Here is a 27,705-nt window from a genome sequence, read left to right on the forward strand (position 1 = left end):
CAGTAGTTGCGTTGCTGAGGGCTGCTCTTGTTCAGCAGCAGTCATGCAGCTCCCCTGCCTCCAAAGCACCCATGGTGACAAGGGCTGTGCTCCCTCAGCAGACACTTGCAGAGCTGAGCTCTGCTTGCACCTATCTCCAGGCAAAAACAGAACTACCTGCCTGAAAGTGAAAGGAAAAAACCTTTACAACTGATACTGTAAGGCATTTTCTCTTTCCCTGTCCTCATATCTGCTGGTTTTTAATTGTTGCACACTTATTTTGTGAAAGCAACCATGGTCCTTGAAAAAGCTCTCATGTGACACACTTGAACTAATTTCATTGAACAGTTCTGTAATTTAAGTTTATTTCTGTGAGGCATCCACCCATGGGCTTTTCATTAAGTGTTTGCAGGTAAAAATGCACCGGTGAGAGACATTGCTTTATCTCTTTGTTTCCCCTTTCTAGATCCTTTACTTCACAATTGCATATTTTTCAGTCATTCAACAAAAAAGTACCTACATTCCTTCTGTGGTATGTAGAGAGCCCTTTACAGCACTGTACCTTACCAAAGAATGTGTTTATTGAAAGTTTTGGTGCACTGAAGCTGATTATGTCGGCCTTGTTTCCCATTCCCCCTCACTAATGATTATGTAAACTTATTCTAGAAAATCACTCAGTACCCCTGAGTGATACTCCTAAAAGATTTAATTCTTATGAAAATTTTGTCAGAATTTTGATTGGTGATTCTGCCTGTATTTGTGAATCACCACATTCCTAACTTTTTTGTCAAATGCCAAAATTACAGATTTTGCTAATTGAAAAGGAAGATAACGGCTGTACTGAAGACACAATACACAATTGATAGTATTAGAGCAGGAGGGTTCTGCACAAACTTACGAATTTTTCCAACTCATTTCACTGATTTTCTATGAGTTCTCTAGAAAATAGCTTTCGTTTTTATGCCTGCATTCTGGCCCATAAATTTCTATCTTGGTTCAACTCCATCTGGCAACTAAGCCATACATAGATGCTCACTCACTCTCCCCTGGTGGGATGGGGGAGGGAATCATAAGGGTCAAAGGGAGAAAACTCATGGGTTGAGATAAAAAGACTTTAACAGGTGATGATCCATATCAGATCCATTCCTGATCCTGTGAATTGGACTAGATGATCTCCACAAGTTCCTTTTCATTCTCTGATCTATGGACAGTAAGAAAGCTGTCATTGTGAGAAATAAAAATCCAGAAATTATTTGTCCCACCTACAAAGCATCTTGTAGAATAATTCAAGTGTGTCTTTGTTGCCTCATAAAAAAATTACTTCATTGCAAAGTCATACAAGCAGGAGAGAAAGCTATCAAACCACTGTTTTAGTGTGGGATCACTTTAGCAGTCTGATTTGCTGTAGATTATACCTACAATTATATTTCAATAAAAGGATAGTTTGATTAATCTACCACATGAATGATTCCTTTAATCTTCTCCATTAAATACAAATGAAAAAACAAAACTCTGACATTGTGTAGTTCTCTGTCTGCTGGAATTTTCTTTGGTAAGTGGAAAATTCCACTGTAAAAATCAGACAAATTTAGTATTACCATTTTCTTTATCCTTGCATATTATTTTGGTTTATATTTCCTTTAAGCAAACACTAATCTTGGGGCTGACAGTTCTAGGAGCAGCAGTTGGACAGGATGGCACTGGCCACCATGTCTCAGCAACGGATCCAAAATTTGAGTTCATGGAGGAAAACAAGTAAGTCTTTAATAACAATTTACTGTTATCTGGTAGGAACAAAGTATCTTGGTTTCCTGGAATCTCACAAGGGAACAAAGGAAGAAGCTAGGTCTAAAGAAGTCCAAAGGTTACACAGTGGCCACAGAAATTAGTTCATAGTTTTTATTTCTTCTCCCAACTAAAATTCCAGCCAAGAGCTTTGAAAGTGATATGTGTGTCTTAATTTCCCAAAGTTCAGTTTCTTGTATCTTGAAGAAACTTGATTTTAGAAATGGAATCACCCATTTTCTAACAATGAAAATCCTTATGTCTAAATAGTGATGACCCAAATTAAGACATTTAGAGACACTAGTCATTTCAGAAAATCCTGAGAATATTGTTCTCTAATAACATTTTTCCCATGACCTAGTAAGGAAATTGTGCACTTACTACCTCCTTATCTATTTTATTTTTAGTAAAGTCAATGCTCAGAGGAGATAATGTATAGGATTAATTATATGGGAACTATATGTTGGCATTTTATTATTTTATTTCATACTGGAACTGTAATGCCTTCCTATGATTATTAATGCAGACATGCTCTTTATAAAGTACCCCAAATGAAAAAACAGGGCTTAAACTTTCTTTCATGTCTCCTGCCAAAGCTTGTGAAATCACAAAATATGGGGATACCATTATTTTGATTGCTTTAGAAACATAGTGGCTTGCATTTCTTTAATTTTAAGCAGAACTTAAACTTCTAAAGTATGTGATGTTTGTGGTCTTTGACATTGTGTCATTAGTCAAAATCTGTGGACACTTGTGGTTATTTTCAAGAAGTCCATTTGTTAGCCAGTATGAAGCACAGTACAGTTGGGTTATGTCAGCTAAATAAAAAAGGCAAAATTTTATTCAAGTATTTTTTAATAAAAAACTGTCAGACTATTCCCTCTCCAGTGTTCATTCATGCAAAGAAAACAGCTAATATTTTAGACCCATACCTAATACGGAAAAAATAATAATTTCTAAATCTGGAGTAAGACAAATGTGGATACAATCCTTTGGGGCTTTGTTCCTGTTTCCTGCATAAAAGCTGTAATTTCTGTAGTATTCTTCCACCTCTTATTGCTTGTGTCTAGACATAAATTGACCATAAAACCATATTAATATTGTATATTGCCTTGGTTAAGAGTTTTTGTTTGGCATCAGGAAAGAACTTTGAACATTTTAATGGTACTTTCTGTAGCACAGTAGTCGTGAATGAGTTTATTTTAATGTAGGAGTAAATTGGTTACTGAAGGTATTTTTATTATGCATCTCCTTGTAATTTCTGCCAAATAAACAAAATATTCTTCAGATAATTGGCCTATTAGTCTGTCACTTTCTAACTATTTTTTTCTAAGCTGAATTAAAGGGCCCATAAATCCTAAATTCTTTATTAGCTTGCTGACTATGCAGAGTTTGATGGTAAGTAAACTGGTATAGCATTAAAATCCTTATTGAAGGAAGACAATATGTCTTTTTGTATCGACTTCTGCGTGATTCAATTTTCACTAAGTATCACCATGACCTTTGTAACAGCACTGTGAACTTTAAAAGCCAGTTTTTGCATGTGGTGGTTAACTGGCGCTTGTATAAATTGGTTCCATGAATGATGGCCTAGCCTGTCTAGATTTGATAAATCTGCAGCTGATAGTCCAATAATGAATTTAAAAGGTCTTCAAAAATGCTGAAAGCAATAATTGAACATTTTCAGAAGGGGTAATTAATGGGATTAATTAGAGGTAAATGATTTTTCAGTTTGCTTTGCAAATTATTTCAGATTTTTAAAATTATTGATGTTTTTTCTCTCTATATAAAAAAACCTCTTTGAGCCTTGTAGTATAGCTTTGAAGATTTAAAATCTTGTAACTAAATCATAAGATACTTGTAACTAAACATAAGATATCTCTTTCTATCACCATAAATAGTGCTTTTGACTCTAACATTTAACTCCTCTCTGTGGAATCTCAGTGCTCATCTTCTGCTTTTTCCTCATACAGACAATACAGATACATCAGAATTCTGCAATGCCAAGGAGACTTTAGGACTGCAGACACTGAATGTTCAGGGCTGGTATTTGCACAAAAAGGTAAATCAGTATTGATTAGACCTGAATTTGTGGTCTAGATGTTTAAAGATACAAGATGAAAATCTCTTTCCTGTAATGTTCATATGTCCTCAGGAACTATTGTGCATATAGACAAAAAATGGTATCATCATGAATGTACTAATTAGATGATGGCTCACAATCATGTATAGACCATTTCCACCTCAATTTCACTCTTAAATAGACATTTTCAGCTATTTTTTTAATCTCTCTTTTTTTTATTTTATTTTTTTAATGCAGGATGTTTTGGTTTAGTTTTCATTTTACTTAAGTTATTACTAAGACAAATGACTCAACTGTGTTGGAACAGAAAACCTACAAACAGGATCCAAACTTCATGAGAGAGTGCTTCCCTCTCACATGCATTATAAAGCCAAACATACATGCAAAATACATGGAGATATTATTTCTGGATATGTTAGGAAGAGGTTAAAGCGATTGTGTAAGCAAAATAAATTTCCATCTGTACTCTTGTAAGTTCTCTTTGTAAGTCTCACATAGTTTGTCAAGGTTTAGCTCATGAAACAATTGCAGTCCCTGAGGTTTAGTGGTGATGTACAAAGTTTTCTTTACTACTGTGCTCATGATATGTACAGACCATTTCTTAAATTTTCATTGAATTCAGAACAAATCTCTCTTCCTCAGAAGTAAACTTCTGAAATGTGATTTTCTTTTCGTTCTGCTACCCTCTTATTCCCCATGAATATACAGGATTAAAACCAGCTCTGTCTGTGAAATAATAAGGGTCTCTACAGTAGGACTGTGTGATTTATGCCAGGCAATTAAAATCAATTCCTAACCTACATGAAGCACTAAAAACTGAATTGCTCAACACACTGGACTGTTGAGCGCTGTGTGGTAGATTTTATTATACCATAAGTGCTTTACTATACTGTAAAAAGGAGAAGGTAATTGCTCTATGCAACTAATATATTCAATTAGGTAAGGATAATGTTTAATAGAGCTTTTTGTTGGTTTCAGTTGCAACTTGTGAGTTCAAAAGAGAAGCTGGAGTTGGGGAACTTCAGGATGCAAAGTGCTCTAAGTATGATATAAGCTTCAACAACATGGCACCAAAGCTATCTTTCAAGGATGTGGTTAGTGTGTGCTTCTGCACTGGCTGAGTGGGATGGCAGGCCTTAATCCATATTGATTCACTCTGATAACTGGGATAACTGGAGGCTGTTACAATCTATTCAAAGAGTGCATATTTTCCCCAGCATGCAGCTCCTTAGGCTGTCTGCACCCTGAGAGTAGATCCAGGAAAGTTTCTAATTTTTAAGATAAGACGTGAGATCAGCCAAATATGATCACAAATTGTTACAGCAACTGCATCATGCAGACCTTAAGAGTTATTTTGTTATACCCCTGTGCAGCTTTGTGAAGGCAGATTTCCCTACTTAGCAACTATTTGCACAGAATCATGTAGTGCTGTAGGATCCCTGGATGGATGTACCCTGGGTGTTTCCATGCATATTAAGAAGACAGATTCCCCAAGGTAAGCATCTGCTGAATCTTTGCCTAGAAGTACTGCTGAGAACCAGGCACTGGAGTTCCCAGAAGATCTGTTTTTGAGATTTATTCAGTGCTGGCTAAAAACTGCACAGAACAGCCCCAAGGAGAGATGAGTATCCTTTTTTTGTCTCTTTCTATTTCTTTCTGCTTTATCTCCTTTTTAGACACCAGTCTTGACAGGCCAGTCAGACTCCCCAGCTTCTTCTGTAATCCAGCATCTCTAAGGTGCAAGAACATCTTTCATGTTAAATCTCACCACTGCAAAGAACTAGCATTTTTTGGGGGGAGCTGCCAGTCAGGGGTATTGCCTGGCAGCTTACACTCATTCAGTTTGGTATTTTAGGATTTCTTCCTCCTCTCACCATTCTCATTTCTGGCTTTCACCTTAATGCCTGAGGGTTTAACACTATTGTATTTGATAATAATGAAGAAAATAAATTAAGAGCATCATATACATATACTCACAGAAAAGTAGTTCATGCAATAAACCAATTTATCTCTTTAGAATTAATTTTTCAGTGGTCACTGATAGGATGCTTATATAGTAACATGTGCAATTTATAGCATTTCCTCTGGAAAGATCCAGTTAAAATAAGACATGAGGCCAGCTTCCTTTCCTTTTTTTTTTCCTAAAAATTTACTGTTATTTGTGTTTTATTGTTCACTTGAGGATATAAATAAATTGCAAAAAGGAACAGCAACAGTCTCCAAGTTGCTTTGTGGGTAGAAGTTTTTTACATGGTAATGCAGCTTGTGACAGCTAAGTCCCCAACATACCTGATTTACTTTTAAAATCAGCTTTAAGGTGATGGTCCAGCACAAAGGAATTGATACTTAATTGAGTTGATACTTAATATTCCTCAAATTAGGATCTTTTTCTGACCATGGAAATTCATGTGTGTCAGTGCAGCAAGGCGTTAGTCTGTTTTATCACCCTGCCTATTGACAATCCAAAGGCGTCCTGGTGATGCTGATGGGGAGCAGTGCCTCTGTTCTAAAATTGGACTCAAGTAGCAGAAGGTCTCTTGCAGCCTTCTTACCCTGGACATGCCAGACTCTGAGTTGGATGTCCCTCAGACTGCCTGACAGGGAAGGCATTTCATTCCCGAGCAGGCAGACTGTGCAGTCAAAGCATTCAGTGGCGGGGGAGAACCAAGCGCTGAGCATGAGCTGCTCCCTGCCTCCCACAACGTTCTCCTTTTCTAGCCAGTTCATTTCCAAGATATTTTTATTCAATGCTGTTCTCCTCCTCCACCAAAAGACTAGGTCTCAAGCCAAAAATTCAATGACTACTCTACAGTCTGCTCCAATAGGCACAAGAATAACCTAGTTGATAATGTTCTCAATGACAACAGTGCCCATGATGGTTATGGCAAATACTGAATGCCTGGAGAAGTCACGGAGGCTTAAAGAAGGGTGCAGTTTTCATCTTGAAAAGATTTCTTATGTGCCACTCTGTGAGATGTTTCAGGCTTGTCTCTGAACCAGGATGACTGCAGTTACCCGTGTGACATTTGAGGCAATATCTAGGAATTAGTTATGTTTTGTTAGCAACCATGGCCCTGCTTCTTGCTGCCACATCTATGTTGGTTTCTGCTCTGTTACTGTCTATTCCAGAAAGCCCCCTTGCAGGTGAGCCCATAGCTGCTGTATAACAGCTCTTCTGGTAAAGGATGCATTGAGTGCTCAGGCTCCCCATCACTCCTGTCTGGTCCCCTCCCACCACCCCACCAAGTCTTATGGGAGCACAGACATTGTGATTAAGGATGGTAACACAAGCAGCAGTACAATAAAGGCCTCTACATCATGTCAGGGAAAACATTTCTGCTGTACATTTTGTTAAATCTGTGTCTAATTATGAATAAAGTGTCCTGATCTTACCAATCTTTTTCCTTGTCCAATGCAGGCTTTTGAACACCAGGGGAAACAAACTGTGATTGTCTGTCTCTTAGCTCCTTTCTGCAAAGGCTCTGAAAGGTGCAGCAGGGCTGAGGCTCAGGCTGAGAAGAGAGACCCACACCCCCACGGGGGTGGGACCGGGCTTAGCTCCAGGCTGGAGTGGGACAGCAAGAGGGTCATGTAGAAACCACTTGCTCATAACAACTGGCAGAAACAGGATTCAAACTCATGGTGAGACAACTCCTCCAGGCATCTCTGGGCAGGGCCGTCTCAAAACAGTCTCACCAGTTGTTAGTAAAAAACATTGCAGTCCCTAGACCTGTTTCTATCTTCCCTCTCCGAGGTTTTGGGGAGCAGGGGCAGGCACATAGAGGAAGGGGAGACTGTAGAGGGTGGCACTTTCAACCTCCATTTCTTCCTGCTTTTAGCCAACAGCAACATTTGTTTGGATGCAGGAAGGAAGGTAGGAGCAGGGTCAGTCTAAGAGTGGGACTTTGAAAGTAAGCTCCTGGAGAAGGGAAGTGTCCTTGGCTCTGTACCTGAACTACCTCTTCTGGAGAAAGGGAGGGAGGGAAGGAGGGAGGAACGGACCATGAAATAGTCTGAATCTGAGTGCAGTCATAATATAGTTGGCCTGCTCACTGCTGGCAGCAGTAAGCTCTCATTTCATAAGGTGAATTTAAAAATCTCTGGAGAGGTTATCACTTTCTCAGACTATTACTATATGTGTGTATACATACAGGAGAAATAGATATTTCAATAGAATACAAATATTCTTAGAGTTTTAAAAGAAGGTTGCAAATTCTTTTTGAAAGGAAAAAAGCTATTATTTCTTTTCTTGCTGAAAAATATGCTACATTTCTCATTGTCCAAGACTTTGCTAGCACACAAAATGTTATTCTCTCAGTGTCCAGGTTGTCTGTGTGAGTTGATGACAGTAAACTGCTGGCTATCTCCATTTGGCAATTATCTTTGCTACTTGCTCTGTTTTCATGGGAAAGGGTTCAGAAAAGTGTATTTTCAAGTGCAGTAGCCCAGGATTTTCTTTCTATATGCCTGAAGAGGGAATCCAGAGTCCTGGGTCTCCATGGGTAAGGGTGGAAGAGCTAGGGATGAGTGTCTGGCAGAATAGGGGCAATTAATTTCAGGGAGTGGTAAGCAGAGGAAGTGGTGGTATTAATGAAAATATGCTTGCATGTGGATTTAGAAAGGAGCTACTATTTGATCTTCCTTGTATCAGAACCACCATGCTTACAAATAAGGAATCCTTTTCTTATTTAGCACAAAAATTATCTTTGTACTCTTTATGTCAGTTGACTCCATGCCCTGTGTTTAAGATGCCTCAAGGCTAGAATAGTTTTCCTACAGGAGCACAAGTTTCAGCACCGATTCAAAAAGCCAAAGTAAGGCTAATCTGGAAGCTAATATACTCAACTGTATTTTTCCTCTGTTGTCAGAGTTTGGTCTATGGAGTACCAACTCTTTAAATGTAGTTACATTTAAAATCCAATTGGAAAGTAAGAAATATATCCTTATATATCTGTGAAAGTCATCTGACAAGAAACCAAAGTCCATTTGGTTCTCTGATGTGAAAACTGCATTATTTTGCACAGCTGGAAGGTAGTGGTAAGTATCTTCCCTTTTGGACCATTTCTCAGGTCTATAGAGGCATTAGTTTTGCTACACAAAGGGAAAAATTGATGTTGTCATAAAATGAGTTTTGCAACAACTGTTTTTGGGTTTCTGCAGGGAAAGGGTTGTGCTTTTTTTCTATTGGTACATTCAGATACAAACTGAAAAAGGCTAAGTGTAAGGGAAGGGGGTTAAAAACAAATCTGAAGTACAAAAAAATTAATAGATTGGGTGAGTGTGGAAAAATTCTGACAGACCATGTAATTAAAAAGGTTTATTTACCTTCTTCTCTGTGACCAGAAGTATAGAAAGCTCAAAGGGAGGAGAAGTGGAATGAAAAACAATATTCTGTTAATAACCCAGCTGGTACAGACAAAGGAAGTGTCTGTGAGAGAGAGCAGAGGGGAAGTGGGAGAACATTGCCTGCTGTCTCCACATTTCCTAGTAAAAACCTAGGAGAATATTATGCCTATATTCCTTCTAACTCCACATTCTGGGGAGATGCTGTCAGCACCTCTCATGACCCAATGCACTTTGGGTCTCAGCCCCAGTAGGTCACCAGTCACAGTATGCTTTTGGTAGACATTTTGTCTCCTGGGAAAGGCACTGAACTTGAGCCTTTCATTCCTTTCTTTTCATGTCTTTGAGCCATAACCTGTTCCCTGAAGTCATTGTTGTCATGGGATTTCCTTTTAGTGACCACAAACTGCATTGCCAATTGCACGTTTTGCCACTAAGCAAATCTTACTGTTTTCTGCAGCCAATGGAAAGTACGTTGCTCACAAGGACTGTGAGTGGGACAAATAATTTTGCTTTTGCAGCCTAGAAGATTTGAAAATGCTGAGGCAGCATTTCCTAGTGTCAGAAGCACATTTGTGATTGATTTCTTTTGAGGATTAACTGTGCAGCATACTGAGATAAGTTCCTTCAAGAAAAGCTAGGTCTAGATCTAAATTCTGATACTGTGTGACTGCCTTCTCTTTACAACTGGACAGAGATTTATCCAGAAGATTTGAGCTAGAGGTGGAACTCTAGTAATGACTAGTAATAACTAGGAACGACCTTGTAATAGGAATCTACTATGTCATGCCAAGGTCTTCAGCATCCTCCTTATATTACTTTTCATGGTAAATGCCTGTGGTTGAACACTACCCATCTGTATGAACCTAATGGTGATCAGGATGTGGGGTGGCTATTGGCAGATCTAAAGAAAAGCAGCAAACTGAAAGACAGCTAGCATGGTTTCCCACATCATGTTGATTTAAACAAACATGGCTGTTGCACAGAGTAGCCCAGTGCTTTTGAAGGAGAAAATGCAAACATGGGCATCCCCTTCCTTTGATGTTCATTTTACAATCTTCTTCAAGTGGGCACTGAAGTTTGATGGCATTTTCAGCATTCATTCAAATAGATTGAAATGACTGTGAGCCACTACACTGTAAAATCTCCACAGTTTGCAAAGGCATGGGGCAGTCCTGCTGAAAGCCAGAAAAAAGCCCAGAGAACAAAGAACAGCTACAATAAATAATAATGTTCTGAAAATAAATTACCAGAAAGACTGAGAGCCTGCCACCATAAACATTATTTTACAGGAAATGACAGTTCCTTGAAAATATTGAGCATAATTCTCTAAGGGAGAGAGAAAAACAACAAACCCTTTTCAATTTTAGAATTGCCAATGATGTCAAGGCTAAACCATTTCTGTCTTGTGATCTTGACTAGATGGTCTCTGAATACAAGTGCATCAAGAATATAAATGTAACTCTTCCTGTAACACTGGATCCAGCAGCTCTGGTCTGAGCATGGCCTTTACAGTGTGACTCTTAATTATGTGCCATGGTTTAACCCCAGCTGGCAATGAAGTACCATCCTGATGCTCACTTATTCTCCCTTGGTGGGATGCATGAGAGAATTGGAAGGGTAAAAGTAAGAAAACCCATGCGTTGGGATAAAGACAGTTTAAAGGTAAAGCAAAAGCTGCGCACGCAAGCAAAGGAAAACAAGGAATTTATTCATCACTATGGGCAGGCAGGTGTTCAGCCATCTCCAGGACAGCAGGGTTCCATCACTCTTGATGGTAACTTGGGAGGACAAACACCTCTTCTTTCTTCTTCCATCAGCTCTATATACTGAGCATGATGCCATAGGGTGTGGAATGTCCCTGTGGCCTGTGTGGGTCACTTGTCCTGGCTGTGTCCTCTCCCAGATTCTCTCACACCCTCAGCCTTCTCACTGGTGGGATGGTGTGTGAGGTATTAAAGACTTTGACTCTATGTAAGCACTGCTCAGCAATAACTAAAACATCCCTGAATGACCAACACTGTTTTTCTCACAAATCCAAAACATGGCCTCATACCAGCTATTATGAAGAAAATTAACCCAGACAAAGTCAGCAAACCAAATTAGCAGCTTTTTAGCCTTATTCCTGCAACTCATCCAGGAGAGACGCAGCTGCACTGAACTCTTTGCTTAGGATTTGAACTTTGTTATAAAGACACTGCCCCGTCAAACGTGCTACCTGCATGTCTTAATGGCTGGCACCTGCATTTTGGGTTGGAGATCTGTGACTGGGTGCAGGAGATGAGTAGGAAGGGGAGAAGAAGGAAAACTGCTGTAAACTCTGTCCTGTCATTTTGAATAGGCTGTGTGACTGCAGAGGTCATGGATGATGTGTATCCCTCCTAGCTATGAGATTTCTCCAAGGTGACACATATTTCACACAGACACTCAAAAGGACTATTTCTGCGCCTTTGTTCATTAGAGAACGATTTGCTTCTAAAAATTGGTTCGGAGCCTTGAGGATGCTGCTTGTGCCTTTCTTGTGCTCAGGTAACAGTCAAAACTGGTACCTAAAAGCTCTGAATTAACTTAAAAACTTATATTTTACCAAATACTCCAGCCTGTAAGCTGGAAAAGTATAAAACAATCATGATTCATGGGCACTTCACTTCCTATTTTTAGACTACTTCACACCTACATTTTTGAGTAAGAGAACTGTTGTTTCCACCACAATAGTGGTTTAATAACTGTAAAAACCATGTTATTACTGTCTTTGTACAAGCTTTTCTTTCAAGAAAGACTATTCAAAACGAAGCAAAGACAGGAGAGAATAAGGGAAAACATTTCCCTAATGAGAAACTGAAGGTCATTCCTCTTATCTAGTCTTTTTTCATCTGCAAAGAGACATGCATCATGTTTAATAAAATATTTGATTCCAGCCAAAGAGTTCCTATCCTCCTCCAGTGGTTTTAGTTCTGTGCTCTGTTTGCAAATAAGCAGAGGTCACTTTAATATGGGTTTGGGAAATAGTGAGATAAAAACAGGCTGGAAGACAACCACTGCAAAATTGTTATTATTATTTATTACACTATGGGAATTTTACAAATAGATAGGAGACGTGGAAGAAGGGGAAAGATTTTTTTCTTCCCTGGTGTAGTTGTAAACACAAGGGACCAGAGGAATCAAGGGAAGGGCAAAAAGGAGATCACCCTGTCATGTGTCTAGAATGAAAAAGCTCAGCTCTGCCTCCAACTTCCATGACATTTGAAGCACCTCATTCTTGATCTGTGCTCAGAGTGTTTGAGTCAGGTATTTCACTGTACATCCAGTCTTGTCTTTGTTACCATACCTGGTTACCTGTGCTTTGATATCCAAGGGGTGCGATTGTGACAGTGGTAGTCTAGGTTACTCTTTTGTGTCTCTAAACTACAAAGCCAACCTGTTCTTATCACCTTGGATAAGGTGATAAAATATAAAGTTCAGCATTATGCTCAACTATGTTTCCCTGTATCAAAATAAAATACATCACATAATGACAGTAGAAAAATTTAATTTTTTAAATACATATTAAAAATATCTTTTCTCCCCCTGACTTCTCTCTTTTGTCTTTCTAGTCCTTGTTTTACGGTAAATGGGACTTCTATCTTTTAGGTTGCTTTTGCCACTCTTCTGGAGGAAACTTGTACAGAAAAGACACAATGCTGCAACTGATATTTAAAATGTCACTGTGCTTTTCATAATTGTTCAGGATTTTCCTGAACATGCAGAAGAAGTGAGAAGAATTCAAGTCACATGATGAGGTTTACTAGTAGGAAGTAATTTTAAGAAAGTCCATGCAAAATTTTGCAAAGAAATATAGTCAACTTCATGGTTGCCCAGGTGAAATACACACTTGGATAATGTTATGCCACTTGATTTTTCATTATAAGACAGCTTGCTCAAGATTCAAGAATTCCCTTAAATGTCCAAACTAAACTGTGTTTGTAGCTGTGGGCTGATCAAAACCTGTTGCCCTCTACTGTTTAATTTTTGTCATACAATCAGAATGGCCTAGATTGGAAGGGTCCTTAAAGATGGTCTAGTCCCAATCTCCCCTACAACAGGCAGGGATAGCACTCAGTAGATGAGGTTTCTCAGGGCTGTATCCAACCTGGCCTTAAACACTTCCAGGGATGAGACATCCACAACTTCTCTGAGCAACCTGTTCCACTGCCAATCACCCTCTGAGTAAAGCATTAATCTAATCTAAACCTACCCTCCTTTAATTTAAAGCTGTTGTCCCTTGTCCTATCACTTGTATAAAAAATCCTGTATAAAAAATCCCTCTCCCTGCTTTTTGACAAGCCCCCTTTAGGTACTGGAAGGTCATAATGAAGTCCTTCCAGAGCCTTTTCTCCTCCAGCCTGAACAACTCCAGTTCTTCCAGCTGGTCTGCATAGGAGGGGTGCTCCATCCCTCTGATCCTCCTCATGTCCCTCCCCTGAATCTGTAACAAATCCATGCCATTCATGTGCTGGGGACCCTAGAGCTGGACACAGCAGTTGAGGTGGGGTGTCACCAGAGGGGAGTACAGGCAGAATCATTTCCCTCAACCCTCTGCCCATGCTGCTTTTGAAGTAGGCCAGGAGTACACTCTGGGCTGTGAGTGCACATCACTGGGTGATGTCCAGCTTTCCATCCACAACAATCTCCAAGTCCTTCTTGTCAGGGCTACTCTCAATGAGTTCCTCTCCCAGTCTGTGATAATGTCTGGGATTTTCCTGATGCAGGACCTTGCACTTGGACTTGTTCAACTTTAAGAGATTCTTGTGGGCCCATTTCACAAGCTTGGTCCCCCTGGATGTCGTCCTGTCCTCCTGTTGTGCCAACTGCACCACTTTGCTTGGTGCCATCTGCAAACCTGCTGAGGGTCCACTTAATCCCACTCTCTGTGTCATCAAGGAAGATATTGAAGAGCACCTGTCCCAGGACAGAGCCTTGAGGGACACCACTTGTCACCTACCTTCACTGGGCATAGAGCCATTGACCACAACGCTTTTCTTGTGTCCATCCAGCCAATCCCTTACCCTGCTATTTCTCTTTCCAGCTGAGCTGAGTTGACCAAGGAGAGGTAAAGATGCAAAAGGCTTGTTTTCTCAGGTGTCTTGGGTTGTAGACTCATGACCTCATGGTAAAGAATGCCACTGTGCACAGCAGCAAGGCAGCTCTGGCATCCTGCTGCCTCTCTGTCCCTACTGCTCATAAGGGCCTGTAACAGGCAGGTAAACCAGGAATGGACTCACTACCAACCCTCTAGTCTTGCTAGGGAGTTAGTGGAGGGAGAGATGAGTACCTTCAGAGAAAAATCCAGCACTCTCCAAACAGGAGCTCTGGATTGCCCTCTAAATGTGCCTGCAGCTCTCAACTTTATTGGAAGACTGGGCTCCCAAGCTGGGTGGTGAAAATATCCATGTATGTAAAACATATCACAGACCTAATCTTTACATGTGCCCACTTCAGCTATCAAACAAGTCAGCCTGAGAGCAGAAGTCTGTGCAGCAGCAGAATCACTTTAGAAAGTGTAGTGGTGCAGATCCTTTGACCTTCCTACTGGTACTATGTGTGTGCTTGAGGGCTAGGAGCCCCCTACTCAAGCCTTGCAGGATTAGAACAGATGCAACAACTTGCGCTTGCTTTGCCTGTTTTGTGCCACTTGCAGGTGGATGCCTCATGGATCTGTCACACACAAATTACCTGAATCCCAGTACACCTCTCTGTAGAATAAAAAAAAACCCAAAAAACCAAAACCAAGAAATTGGTTTATGAATCCCACAATGTCAGATGGCTGCACATCAGCAGTTGAATCTGATCCTGTGGAGCTCCTTGTCCTTCTTTGGAGATTGACTTGACCCTGTTGTGAATAATAAACCTACTCAGAAATTGAATCCACTTGCCATATTAAAACATGCATTTCCTTTTTTTTTTTTCTACCAGGGTAGGTATAACCCCTCAATAAGTAGCTGAAAGGATCTATTCCCAGAATGAATTTAAAAAGTTTTTTTTTATACTCTCTCTATAATGTAAATGGAAAATGTTATATCTCTGGATAACAATCTAAAAGACTCAGAAGCAGTGATAGGAACCTCACTATCTACCAAAATGTAGGTCTGCATCTATAATTCTGTCTGGTGTTTTTGGTTTTAGGTTTTTTTTGGTTTTTTTTTGGTTGGTTGGGTTTTTTTTTAAATTTTATTTATTTAATGAAACAGGTTTGGCAATGCTTATGTGAGATCTGAAATATTTTCCATCTTCACATGCCTGCATTGATTTCACGTTCAAATCTCAGTTTGTACCCCAGACCATAGGAAAATGCACTATCACAGAATCACAGAATCATTTAAGTTGGAAAAGATCTTTGAATCATTGAGTCCAATGACTCACCCAGCACTGCCAAGTCCTTAAGTGCCACGTCTACACATTACTGAAATACCTTGAGGGATGGTGACTCAATCACTTCCCTGGATGGCTTGTTCCAGTGCTTGAAAACCCTTTCAGTGAAGAAATTTGTCCTAATATGCAATCCAAACCTCCCTTGGCATAACTTGAATTGGTTCCCTCTCATCTTAGAGAGAAAATTATATTTAGATTATTTGGAGGGTTTTTAATTAATATTTTTTGGTCCATAATGCAATGCTGAATCAAACTGGTATCTGAATGAAGAATTAAAATTGAGGGTTTTTTTAACAAAAGTATTAATTAGGATTCCATCCTGTAACTCCAGTCATGTGCTCTGTAACTTTTGTATGCTTTTTCCAGTGGTGTTCTTCCTCTTAAGAATGAAGGCAGTGTTTTTCTAAGTCAAACTTGTCTCCTCTTGTGCCATGAAACAGAAGTGTTACAAGCAGTGGTATTCCAAGTTTTCTCACACTGGTCAATGTGCCTGTCCTTTGCCAGCTTTGACTCCTTGGCTTAGAGGAGAGTTTACTGTCCATGCCTGTTGTCCAGGTCACCAACGATGTGTGTAGGGTGTCTGATCCTTGGTGTCACATGTTTGAGAGCTCAATATGAAGCTCTCTCTCTAGTTCAGCAGTAATTTTTTGGAGCTGCTGAATTTTCACTACTAAAGAAATATCTGTCTGACCGCAGAAACAGTCCCTGTAAATGAATTAACAGGGATTTTTTTTTTTTTTTAGCTGTCAGGCAGCATGCATGACTTTCCTGTTTCACCTCAAAGTGGACTAAATTTCTAGCATTATTATCTAATTATAGCACTGGTCATTGGAATGGAAAATTATTGTTGCTTGGTTTTCCATTGTTGGTTTCTCTGGGGATAGATGTCTCTGTCCAAACCAGTTAGTTTTCAAAATTATTTTTAAATGTATACTGCTGTATGGAGCAACCCTGCCAGGTAATTCTCTTTTGCCTGGAGCCATTCATCAGCTGACTTCCTCTCCTACTTCTCGACTCCCTGTTTCCTACCCAAGACAGGGATGAAGCACACATGTGTGTGTGAACATAAAATCATTTCCTTCCCTTCTCTTCCTCATTTTGTCCCTCTCCTCCAAGCCAAGTTTATCCTTTAGTTGCTAAGAGCTTCTCTCAAGGAGTTTATCCTGGAGGGACAGGAAAAATGAGAAAAGGGGAGAGGTGAAGGACTGTGTGTCTGCTCACCCATCAGGTGACTGAGCTAAGGCATGGCAGCAGCTTTCTTAGCACAGTCCTGCTGGAGCTACTTTCCTTTCCAACCTGAAATTCCTATTTGCTTCCTTAAATTGCAGATCTGCCTGAGGCTGCCTAAGGTGTGGTAACAACGCACAGAGATTTTATAAGGATTTTTTTCAGTGCCTGTTTAAAGGGAAGCAAAAGGACAGGTTGAGCTTCTCCAGCCCTTGCAGAAGAGCAGGTGTTGCAATAGTAGGCTCTGCAGAAAGGCAGGGAGGGATGAGGTGGAAGATGTGGGGAAACTGAAAAGAGACACTGGACTGAAAGCCTTTCATTGTCTCACTAGAAGGGAGTGCTCCCTGCCCACGAATCCCACGTGAACGAAGAAGAGTGTTTTTAGGGCATGCCTGCCCACTGCTCAGCTTTCAGCAATGATGCATTTCAGTCACAGTCATCCTAAACTGGATCTGAGCTCAGGACTTGCAGGAGTCAGTGGTTTCCTTGATTGCGTAGGCTCAGCTGGAGGAAGGAGTTCTGGCTGAAACACAGGTGTGTGAAGTGATGTCTGCTCTTACACTTGGGTAATAAATATATTATTTTACTGTTATACTGCTCCACAGAGAATTCTGGTTTTAGTCCAGCATGCTTTGGGATCTGCTCAGCCTCATTTCTCTTTGCTCTGCACTGATGCCGCCAGCAGAAGTGTAAATTGCGACGGTGCTTCTGTGATGCAAAGGCCCAGCTCTCTGCCAGCTACTAATGATATCCCCACCACAGCAAGGCATCGCTGACAGCCATTTCCAAAGGAGTCCAGATGAATGTTTCATGGTTTAATTCCAGCTAGCTCAGATTTGTTGCACAGCTTTGTGTTTACAGCAATCTGAGCAGGAGTGTCTTGGAACCACTTAATTTCATCATGTGCTTTATGGTCATGTTGTAATTATCCATAGTCAAACCAATGATCTTGATACAGAGCATGACCAGGAATAATTGCATTTCACGGCATTGTTCCATCTTGTTTGAAAATTTTCTTTAAAATATGCCTGAAATGTAAAAGTATTAAACAGATAATCTTAAAGGTTAATTCTTTTTCAGTGACGAGTAGGAAATTTATTACTTGTGGTTTTTTTCAGACTGAAAAATACTCTTGACAAGCTCTGCTCTTTTACTAGACAGTTTTAATTATGTGACATGCCTGTTTGTTATTTGACAGTCTGCTCATGTTTGGGCTCTGAACACGCAGGGGAAAATTCATGGTTCATTGTTTATTGAACAATCCTTTCAGACTTTGCACAATCTTTTGAAAATGTCAATGTATATATGATTACATGCAGGCAGGTATACTATGTATGCTGAATTAGAATTATTATTAGAATTATTTTTCTTTTTTTTTTATTTTATTTGATCACTACTGAGGTGTGGTGCTTAAAAATCCCTGACATAATATGTCTCAGCAATCACAGAAATCTGATAGTCTAATCAGGAAAATATTAAAAGTACTAATAATCCTGAACTGTTGAAGCTATCCTATACTTCTTATTCTACCAAGAAAAGAAACTTGTGAGCAAACAAAGCAGTGTCTCACCTGCTGATGATTACTTGATTTGGAAGGAGCAAACACAATTCATGTATAATTGCTAAAATTTACTCCTGATATGAGTTAATTCACAGGTATGTCATGTCACAGCTCTATGTGAAGATCCCACAAGCTTCCACCTTGTCTAGCCTCTCCTGTAAATGGATATGGAAGAGCTTTCCTGTGTTATTGATGCAGCCACAAAATAATGCAGGAGGAGCTTGGGGATGGTTTTGGTTTCCATCCACTCAGTGAGCAGCTCTGTATTGTTAGTCCTCTGCACTGACCACTAGCCAATGTCATTTCCCCTAACAGTCATAATGAATGTTGCTCCTAATGATTAACTTCTGATCTATGTGGAAGTGTTCAGTAGTCAAGAACAGATTTCCTTTATAATTGCATAGACAGTAAATGATGCTTTGAGACATGATTTGGATTTTGCCAGGTTTGATGTCTTACAAAACATGATGAAACAGGAACTGCTTGAGTACATGACAGTTCTCTCTTGTTGAGTTTTACATTATTCTCAAGTAAAGATGATAACATTTTGATACTTCCTAATTGATCAGATTGTAAAACCCATCAAAACAAGACCAGCAATCAACAAGAGTTTCTATAAATAGGTATTTACTGAGCAAGATGAAAGTTCTAGACAGACTCTGTAACATGAATTGTGAACACTAACACAGTCTAGGAGGCAAAAAACCCCAGACCTTTGGTAATGCATCTGATTTTAGAGAGCTTCTGCACACCCTGTGCCCAGTTCTATTTCATCTGAAATGAGTGGTGAAATTGTGGATTAATAAATGGAAGATATATCAAGCATGGAGGAAATTTGGATGCTCCTAAGAAACTTTCCTGCTCTGCTGGGGCAGCTGAATATTTCTAAGGATGCCTACTCAGCATACATTTGAGTGGAATGAATTTCCTTATTGTAAAGCAAGACAAGCTCATAATTTCGGAAGATAAAATAGTTACTGACTACTGCTGGTACTGGGGAGTTAAACTCACTCTGAACCAAAAATTAGCTTGAACTCTTTTTTTTTTTTAACTTTTCTTGAACCAGAACTGAACTTGAATATTATTTTGAAGTTTAACTGAACTCCATGCTGGAAGAGAACAATAACAGTTTCAGTCAGAGGTGAATGTGAACTAAGCTTAAAAACTGAATTGCTTGACTCCTGGTGAGCCACTGCAGGCTGTTCCCCCAGCTGCTGACAGGACTGAGCAGGAGGAGAATAGGTACAAGGAGCAGGATGTTTTCACGTATTCTTAGGGAGCATGGATCAAGAGACATAACACACTAGTTAATCATCACTGCAAATGTTAAAGCCATTTCCTTCCCCACAGGTCCCCAAAGCAGGACTCTCATATTGTAAGAATAACAAATATAAACCAGCACTGTACAGCAGTGACTGCCCTGAAAAGGCTTCAGTAACTTCTCCTGCCTCTCAGTGGAACTTAATGCCTTGCTGCCTTTTTATATAGAGGAGTTTTATTTCTTCAGCTAGTTTAGCACTCATTTATGGAGTGAGCCAACTGTATGGATTGTGATCATGTAATATATATATATATATATATATATATATATATATATATATATATATATATATATATATATATATATATATATATATATATATATATATATATATATATATATATACACATGTATCCATAGCTAAGCCCTTGTTATATTATTCAGAGTCTCTGACTGTTAGAACAAAAGCATGAGTTCATGATTCAAACAGCCAAACAAACACAACAGCTCAGGCAATTAGAAGATGTTTTTCTGAACAGCATTGTTTTGGACAGTCAGCTCAATACAGTCAACTTCAACCACCAATTCTAAATTATTATATTCTACCTTGTGGAATTGGTGATACAATACATTCTGAACTTTTTCCCTCCCAGTAGCTCTCTTGGCTTCTTACTCAATTCACTGCCACTGATTTTGCCTACTGGATGGAGTGGGAACAACATTTTTCAAAAAACCCCCCAAGTTATCAGTACAGAAAAGGTGACAAGATGAGGTAGAGCAAATATTTTCATGGCTGAGGTTTGTTATTTTATAAAAGTAAGATCTTCTTCCCACTCTTTATTAAAGCTTCATCAATCTCCCCAGTGCTAAAATGTTTTCAACTAAGGTGACTGTTACACATCTGGGGAGCTGAGATCCTGGTAGCTGAAAGCAAGGGAAAGAAATGCCAATAGGTGATGAGATAGCTACATCCACTGCTAGCACATTTACTGGATGCTGAAGGAGTCACACAGACTGGCAATTTCCTGTGGTTTACAGAGGGAAAGAGGAAAACTGTGTGGTCCACAGTGTGATTTCAGTAAGTTGTATGTCTTTAGGGAAGAAGCAAACCTCTTGCTTTATATTCAAATTGCTTTTGCGTCACTTTAAAAAGCTGGAATTAGCTAAATAACCTCCTGGCCTATTTCTAACCATTGCTCTCTATTAGGTACACTTAATCCAACAGACACTTCTCCCATTAATTCAGTTTCCCTTTCTAAATTTAAGTCAGTCCTGTGCTTTATTGCTTCCACGCTGGCTAAAGTGCCTCTCCAATTTTCAAGTTAATGCATTTATTGTTTCTGTCAATAGCTGAGCTACAGAAGGTGTACACAATTCTTGGTAAGGCTTCATGTATTTCTTTATACTTTTTACCACTCCAGAGGTGTGTGGTTGGACAATGGATGTTTCATTGTTCTCTCAAAATTCTGTGTATGCAAACAGTTAACTCCCAGCAGTTGCAGGAAAGTGATGTTGTTGCTTACACGAAAGACGTTTTAGCCAAAAGGTGGCACTGCGGCTGCATAGATTTTGCAGTAGATGAACAGTCTGGTAAAATGTAAGGAGCCACGCAATGCATTTATTGAAACTCCTCTTTTCATACAGTGTGAATAGAAAGTATTGAAAAGTGGCTAATTAATTCCCAAACACTAGCATAAAACCAATGCTTTCTGAAGTAATGAATTTGGTAACTCTACTCTAAAGACAATAAATACTTAATCCTGGCTTTAGCTAATTTGAAAAACTCAAAACCAAAACAAAACCAACAAAACAAAACAAAAACCCCCAAACCCAGTCAATATCTGAAAATGTGTTGCCAAAGTGCACAGAATGTTTCAGCTGTGCGTGTATCCTACACACAGAGACTACTATTGTAGCTTCGAAGGCAAGGAGAGCTTCCTTGGAAACTTAAAATTTTTAAGATGGATCCTGTGGTCTTAAAACAATGTAAGGATTAACTTTACCACAGGCTGATCAGCTGCTTTAGCAGACTAAGTACTTGCTGATCCTAGTGTTCTGCCACCTACAGACACCATCACTAGGTGTATTCACAAAGATTGATGTGCACAGAAACCTGTGCCAGAAGACTGAGAATCACATATCCAGGCTTGGTTCGTGGTCAAGATGTGTGGGTGAGCCACGCTGGGCCTGAATTTGGGGAGGGAGGGAGCAACCTCCACAGGCTGTGCCCTGAAGGGGTGTCACATTCATCCTGCTAGGATGGGGCTTCCTTACAATCTCTGTAAAGAGAGATAGAGGTTACATTTTACTCCACACACTGCCTGTGAGCTGACTGTACCTCCTCAGAGGAAGCTTAGGCTCTGGTGATAGGGTTCCTTTTATCAGACTCATTAGGCACATGGAATTACTCTCTGTGGCTGGTTTTTCTTAGCTTTCCTGAGCATTTTCATATATCTAAGTCTAGAGTTCTTTACTTCTCAAATATACTTGTATCAGATTCTGTTAGCACATTACATAATATTTGAGTATCTGAATAATTGCCATTATTCATAAAACAAAACTCGGATGTCTACACGGCTCAACACTTGTCATTTGAACCCCCCAAATGCATAGTTTTAATTTTTTTCATTAAAAGACCCCTTATACTTTCCTGTGAGTCATGTTCACGTTTGCAATTATTTTTCTCTGCAAGAAGGATATGAAAATACTTTCTTTTAGAAAGCATAGGAAAGCAAAATATGCTTAAGTAATTATAAGAGGAAAAAAAAAATCCCAAAACAAACATTCAAACAAAACTTCCAAGAGCAAAATCTAGGACTCTTTACATTTGAGGTGAGACTAGATGAGGTTCTTCACCAGGAGAAAGGGCTGAGAAGTTATGTCAAGGACCACAGGGTTACTGCTCCTGCTTTCTCTGACCCCAGAGTGAAGTTACCTAAAGCACTGCCCCCAGGAAGAGGATGTGCAGTCTAAACTTCCATCATTTAAGTGTGAGGCATTGCAATACATTGCCAAAAGTGAAACACATTTTTACCTGTATTGATAACAACATTAATAACTTTATATTTTACAGCATCGCTATTCCAACCCTGCCTGTGAGGTTCATTCAGCACACGCACATGGACACACCAGCTGGGCCTTGAAGCGGTCCCTTTAAACCCACAGCATTTTCTAACCAGCACCGTATTTTAAAGGGTAAAAAGCTTTCCAGAAAAGTCAAATACATTCCAGCCACCGGAGATCTATTTTTTTTCCAGGCGACAATTTTCTTGCGGACCTAAATGTGCAGCTGAAAGGGGAGGGGGAAGGGGGGGAGAAGAAGGAGGGCCGGAAAGTGAACAGATTAGAGAAAACCGCTCCCCAATCAAGAAAAAACCCTGTTAACAACAAAAATTTAAACGAAAAAAAAAGTGAAGAAAGAAAAAATTGTTAGCACCCCTCTCCAAAACCAACACGAAAAGAAGCGTTAGGGAAAACCGGCGAAGTTTTCAGCGCAGAAGGGGAGCCGGCGCGGTGGCAGGACGGTCCCGGCGGAGGGGCGCGCAGGCAGGGGCGGGGGCGGAGGAGGCGCGGAGCGGGGCGGGGCGGGGCGCACCGCGGGCAATTCCCTGGCGCGGTGCGGGGCGCTCCCGGGTGCCGCCGGCTGGGCCCGCGCCGTCGGGCGAGCGGGGGAGGGCGGTGGGGGGAGCCCCGGAGGGGCGGGCGTGTGCGTGCTCTGGGCCGGGGGTGCGGCGCGGCGCTGCTTGCATGGGCTGCCGCCGGGATGCGGCGGGAGGCGTGAGGCGGCGCGGCTGAGGCGAGGAGGGGACGGGCGATGCTCCGCCGCCGCGGCGGCTCCGCTCACGGGCGGCCCTAGGAGCGGCGGTGGCGCGCAGAGAGGGACGGCTCTCCGGCCGGCCGGCCGGCTGCGACCCCCGTCCGCCGCGATGGCCAGCGAGGTGGTGTGCGGGCTCACCTTCCGGCTGCTCCTGCCCGTGTGCTTGACTGCCGGTACGTCCCTCCGTCCCTCCCTCCTTCCGTGGGTCCCCGGGAGGGTGCGCGTCCCGGGGCCGTGGGATCGCCGTCGCTGCCGGCTTGGGGGATGCTCCGCTCTCCTTCCTCGTGGCATCTTCCCCGTTCCACTGTTTTTCCAAGAAACTTTAAACTTCGTAACTCGCCCCTAATTTCTTATATGTTTGCCGTTGTTATTAATTTTTGTCGCCGTTGCGGTCCGCTCGGGGTTGCGGGGCTCCCACGTGTGGTGGGGTACTCGCGGCCGCCGCACCGGCGTGCGGGACTCCGCGGCTTTTCGCTCGGAACAGCTGCCGCTGCTTTCCGAGTCCGGCCTCGTCCCGCATCCTCGGGCAAGGCGTGGGAGAGAGGAGGATTCGGGGTTTGCCCTGCAGGCAGTGTTAGGGTTTCGGGGGTACTTTGTAAAGGGAAGAGTGAGCGTCTTTCAGAAGGAGCAGTTCCCAAATTTACAGAGGTTTCCAGGAGGTAGATTTTCCTTACTTTGAGAGAGAGAAATTTCAGTCTATTAAAGCCCGTTACTTAGCGGGCGGCCATCCAAGAAACTAATTATTTTTGGATGGAGAACTGTGGTGTCCAGCAATGGGTGAATATGTTAATATTAATCCGTGCTCTCCGCACAATTCGGAAAAAGTCTGCAGAAGTTCCGATGCCCGTTAGATCGCAGGACCACGGGGTGGCCTCGAAAGCCGCGGTTGCGGAGGGCAGCTCGGCCGGGCCTGGTGTCCACCGGGGCGGTGGGGGGCTGTGGGGCGGGAAATGGGGAAGGGGGCCAGGAATGGCACGGCGCGGAAAGAAACCCGTCCATGGTCAGCCCGACGTGGCGCATCCTCCGCGGGCGGCGGAGCGGTGCCGGCCGTACCTTGCGCGGCAGCCGCGGGGCTCCCGGGCTGGTCCCGGGCCGCCGCTGGCCCCTTCCCGGCCGCACGGAGCGGGCGCCGAGCCGGGGCTGCCGGGAGCGACTCCCACCCTCCGTGCGGCCTCGCCGTCCTTGTAGGACCGCGCTGCCCAGCGGCCCCCGAAACACGCATCCTTCCCGGGGCTTTGCCCTTGACTAACCCCGTGGTGGCCCGGCCAGCGCCTCTCTATTTCCGCATTTCTCCCTCCACTCTGCCCGGGAGCTGCCCGACACTCTGTTCCAGGTACCCTCTCCTGCCTCCGACTTCTCCGGGAAGGAGGACGCGGGTCCCATCCTCAGCCCCGCTGGAGGCATGCGGGACCCAGGGCGCTCCCTGGTGCCTCGCGGTGTGCAGCCCTCCGGCCTGGCAGTGAAAATGCACTTTTCCCCGTCGCTTTGCCTGAGGCCGTGTGTGTGGTGGGTGTTGTTAGCTCGGTTGTATGAGGGATGAGAGGGAGGCAGCTTTTCAGACCAGCACCCGCTTTCTGCTCCTTCTAGAGCCTGTGGCCTCCCCGCAGGTGCAGCCCTAGGCTTGGGTGGCCAGCACTGGTGCTGGGAAGGGCACAGTTCCACTGATCCATGGCAGCAGATGAAGGGATTTAAGGCTGTCCCTGTGCACCAGGTGTCTGTGCCGTGGTGGCCGGTGTGTAGGAACGCTGTGTGCAGAGGAGATGGCTGGTAATGCATGGGGCAGGCGGTGAGGTGCTCTCAAAACCGAGGGCTGGGGATGTCAGACAGGTCTTTCAAGGCCAGTGTTAGTCATAGAGCTAACTCCCTGTTTGGAATCAGCCAGGCCCCGTGCTTTCTTTAAATTTATGAAGGATCTTTGAAGTATGAGGATGAATTTACTGGAAAGACCTGTGGGTCAAAGAAATGAATTAGGTGAATTTTTTTTTTTTAGTATTATTCTCATTATATAATAGGTTGCTGTGCTATTAAAATAGGAGGGGCATTATTCTGTCAAATGCTCAGACTCCTTCTGTATCAAAACAAGTTCAGATAAAGTGGTTTTGCTGTCCATATTCCCGATATTTAGTAATGCAGAAGTACTTTCGCATTGCAGTAATACTTCCACAGATGAGAACTGATGTTGTCATGAATTGCTTATGCTCATAAATCTTACTAATCAAAAGATAAAACCTGAAAGAGGGACTTTCCATTCTCAGTATGAAAAAGAACTCCCACTGTGGAACTTTTGGGTTTGGACCTAGTGATCTTGTACAGCTGGATTTGAGAGAGGAATTAGTAAGTGGACAAACAGCTTTTCTCTTACCTTAGTTTACTGTGTCTGTAGGTGTTATTTTTTCCCCCTTTACAAACTCTTAGCAGAGCCCTCACTAGGAGGAAAATCACAGTTCAGCTGTCTTCACTCTTGCGCTTACCTTGTGTCTGCACCTGAGTTATCCCTGAGCCAGTGCCCTCTTCCTTTTCAAAGCATCAAGGAAGTGTTTCATGGGCTTCTGGAAAAGGCTTTTTAGAGTGATGGTTTTTGTGTGACTTACGGTGAGGTTACATCCGCAGCTGAAAAGCTGCTGCAAGGACTCACTGAGAGATTGATGCTCTTGTGTCTCCTGCCCCTGTCTGGGCAGTGAATGTGTCTGGCACTGCCAAAAGGATGGAAATGCAGAGTGGTTCTTTTGGTTCAGAATCCATTGTGTATGATTTTAATAAGCTCAGTTACTACAGTTTCTTATCATGGTATAATTTTTTTTTTTTTTCTAAGACTAGAAAGTAATGAGGTTGGAGAGCCCTGACCAGGTATGTGGAAGGCAGTGGCAGCTGTGGCAAATCATTAAAACTAACACATCTGCTGAGCTGAAAATGGATTCTTTAAATACTGTTAAAATGGTTAATGCTTTAAGTCTTAATACCTTAAATACTTTAAGTTCACATACTTTTAAAATAAATACTAATGCTAGTTTGCATTTATGAAAAAATATCAGTTTGCTGGGATGAAATACTTTCCAGGCACTGATCAGTACCACATATCTGAGAAAAAAACACAATTGCTTGTAAGAATTTTTAAGATCAGATCTGTAGCCCTGAAGTCTAATCTTGTGCAGGTAAGCCTCCATTTAAAGCTCAAGAATGATGGGTCTTGAGTGTCTGATAAAGACAGGAAACTTAACACACACAAAATAGAAGGCTTTGGAGATTGAAAAGCTTATTGTGGGCTTATGACTTCAAGGTTGATCCTGTCATGTTATTTTCATGATAAAAATCTTATGTTCAGTCCAATGTGATCCTAGAGTTTGGATAGTAACTTAGAGTAATGTGAAACTTATTGCAAATAAAGTAGTGTGTTTGGTAATAAGACTGAGAGAGTTGGGTACTTTATTGGATTTTTTTTTTCAGTGTGATTACTACAATGTGATATTTTTTCTCTGCTGTAGTAGTACAATGCTGAAAAAACAAGTAACAAATTAAAGGAGAGGGAGCTTTTGGCACTGGTGCTGAAAAGTGGGCTTTATGTATTTTGTCTTTTAAAGCTTGAGCCTTGGTGTCAATCTGTCTTCTTTTGTTACTCATATGTACTTGAAAAATGCAAGAAGTGATTTTTTGTGTTGAAGTAAGGCATCAGAGCAATCTTTTGGTAATTGCTTTCTTTGGTTTACAGAGACTTGAACCACAAAGCTGGCTTAATAACAGTTTTTAATTATACTGCTTCTAATTGTTTTTGTTCACACACAATTCATTAGTTTTCTCTTAAGCCAAATATGGTTATTTTCAAATGGGGTGCTGGGGAAAAAATGCTTAGGACATTTTTCCAGAGGATGGCTTTCTCTGGGTTTTGACTGATGCTGTTGGATTGTGTGTTATCAGCAAATGGGCTTCAGTGAGGTAGTTTCCTGGGCCAAGTGCTTCCCAGAAAAGTTACACTTGCTTTCTGAACTCTTGAATTTTGACCCAGATGAACTCAGAGTTGTAGAAGCTTCTAGAAAGTTTAGAGTTTTCTGAGGGGTTGAGTGCAGGTATCAGTGTTTTGAAAGCAATGGCAAATAAAAATAAAATACTTCAGAGTTTTTTTGATGACAGAGTTCAGATATTATTTGGAAATATTCACAACTGTCTTTGAGCCAAATGCTTAAACTCCTGGTAAATAACAGGAATTATTTTTCTTCATTTTATTTCTTTTATTTCTCCTTTCAGCA

At 41.5% G+C, this 27,705-nt stretch overlaps 1 protein-coding gene across 1 annotated transcript in view; it reads left to right on the forward strand.

The window, feature by feature from the left end:
• The first annotated feature begins 23,573 nt into the window (after nucleotides 1-23,573).
• The window catches only part of PIEZO2 (piezo type mechanosensitive ion channel component 2), a 285,292-nt gene continuing 281,160 nt past the window's right edge, over nucleotides 23,574-27,705 (forward strand). The window contains exon 1 of the mRNA XM_066546251.1: nucleotides 23,574-23,637. Coding sequence (XP_066402348.1) covers nucleotides 23,574-23,637 — 64 coding nt within the window. The remainder of the gene's footprint in view (nucleotides 23,638-27,705) is intronic.

The sequence above is a fragment of the Molothrus aeneus genome, chromosome 1 (assembly GCF_037042795.1).
Source record: "Molothrus aeneus isolate 106 chromosome 1, BPBGC_Maene_1.0, whole genome shotgun sequence".
Lineage (NCBI taxonomy): Eukaryota > Metazoa > Chordata > Aves > Passeriformes > Icteridae > Molothrus > Molothrus aeneus.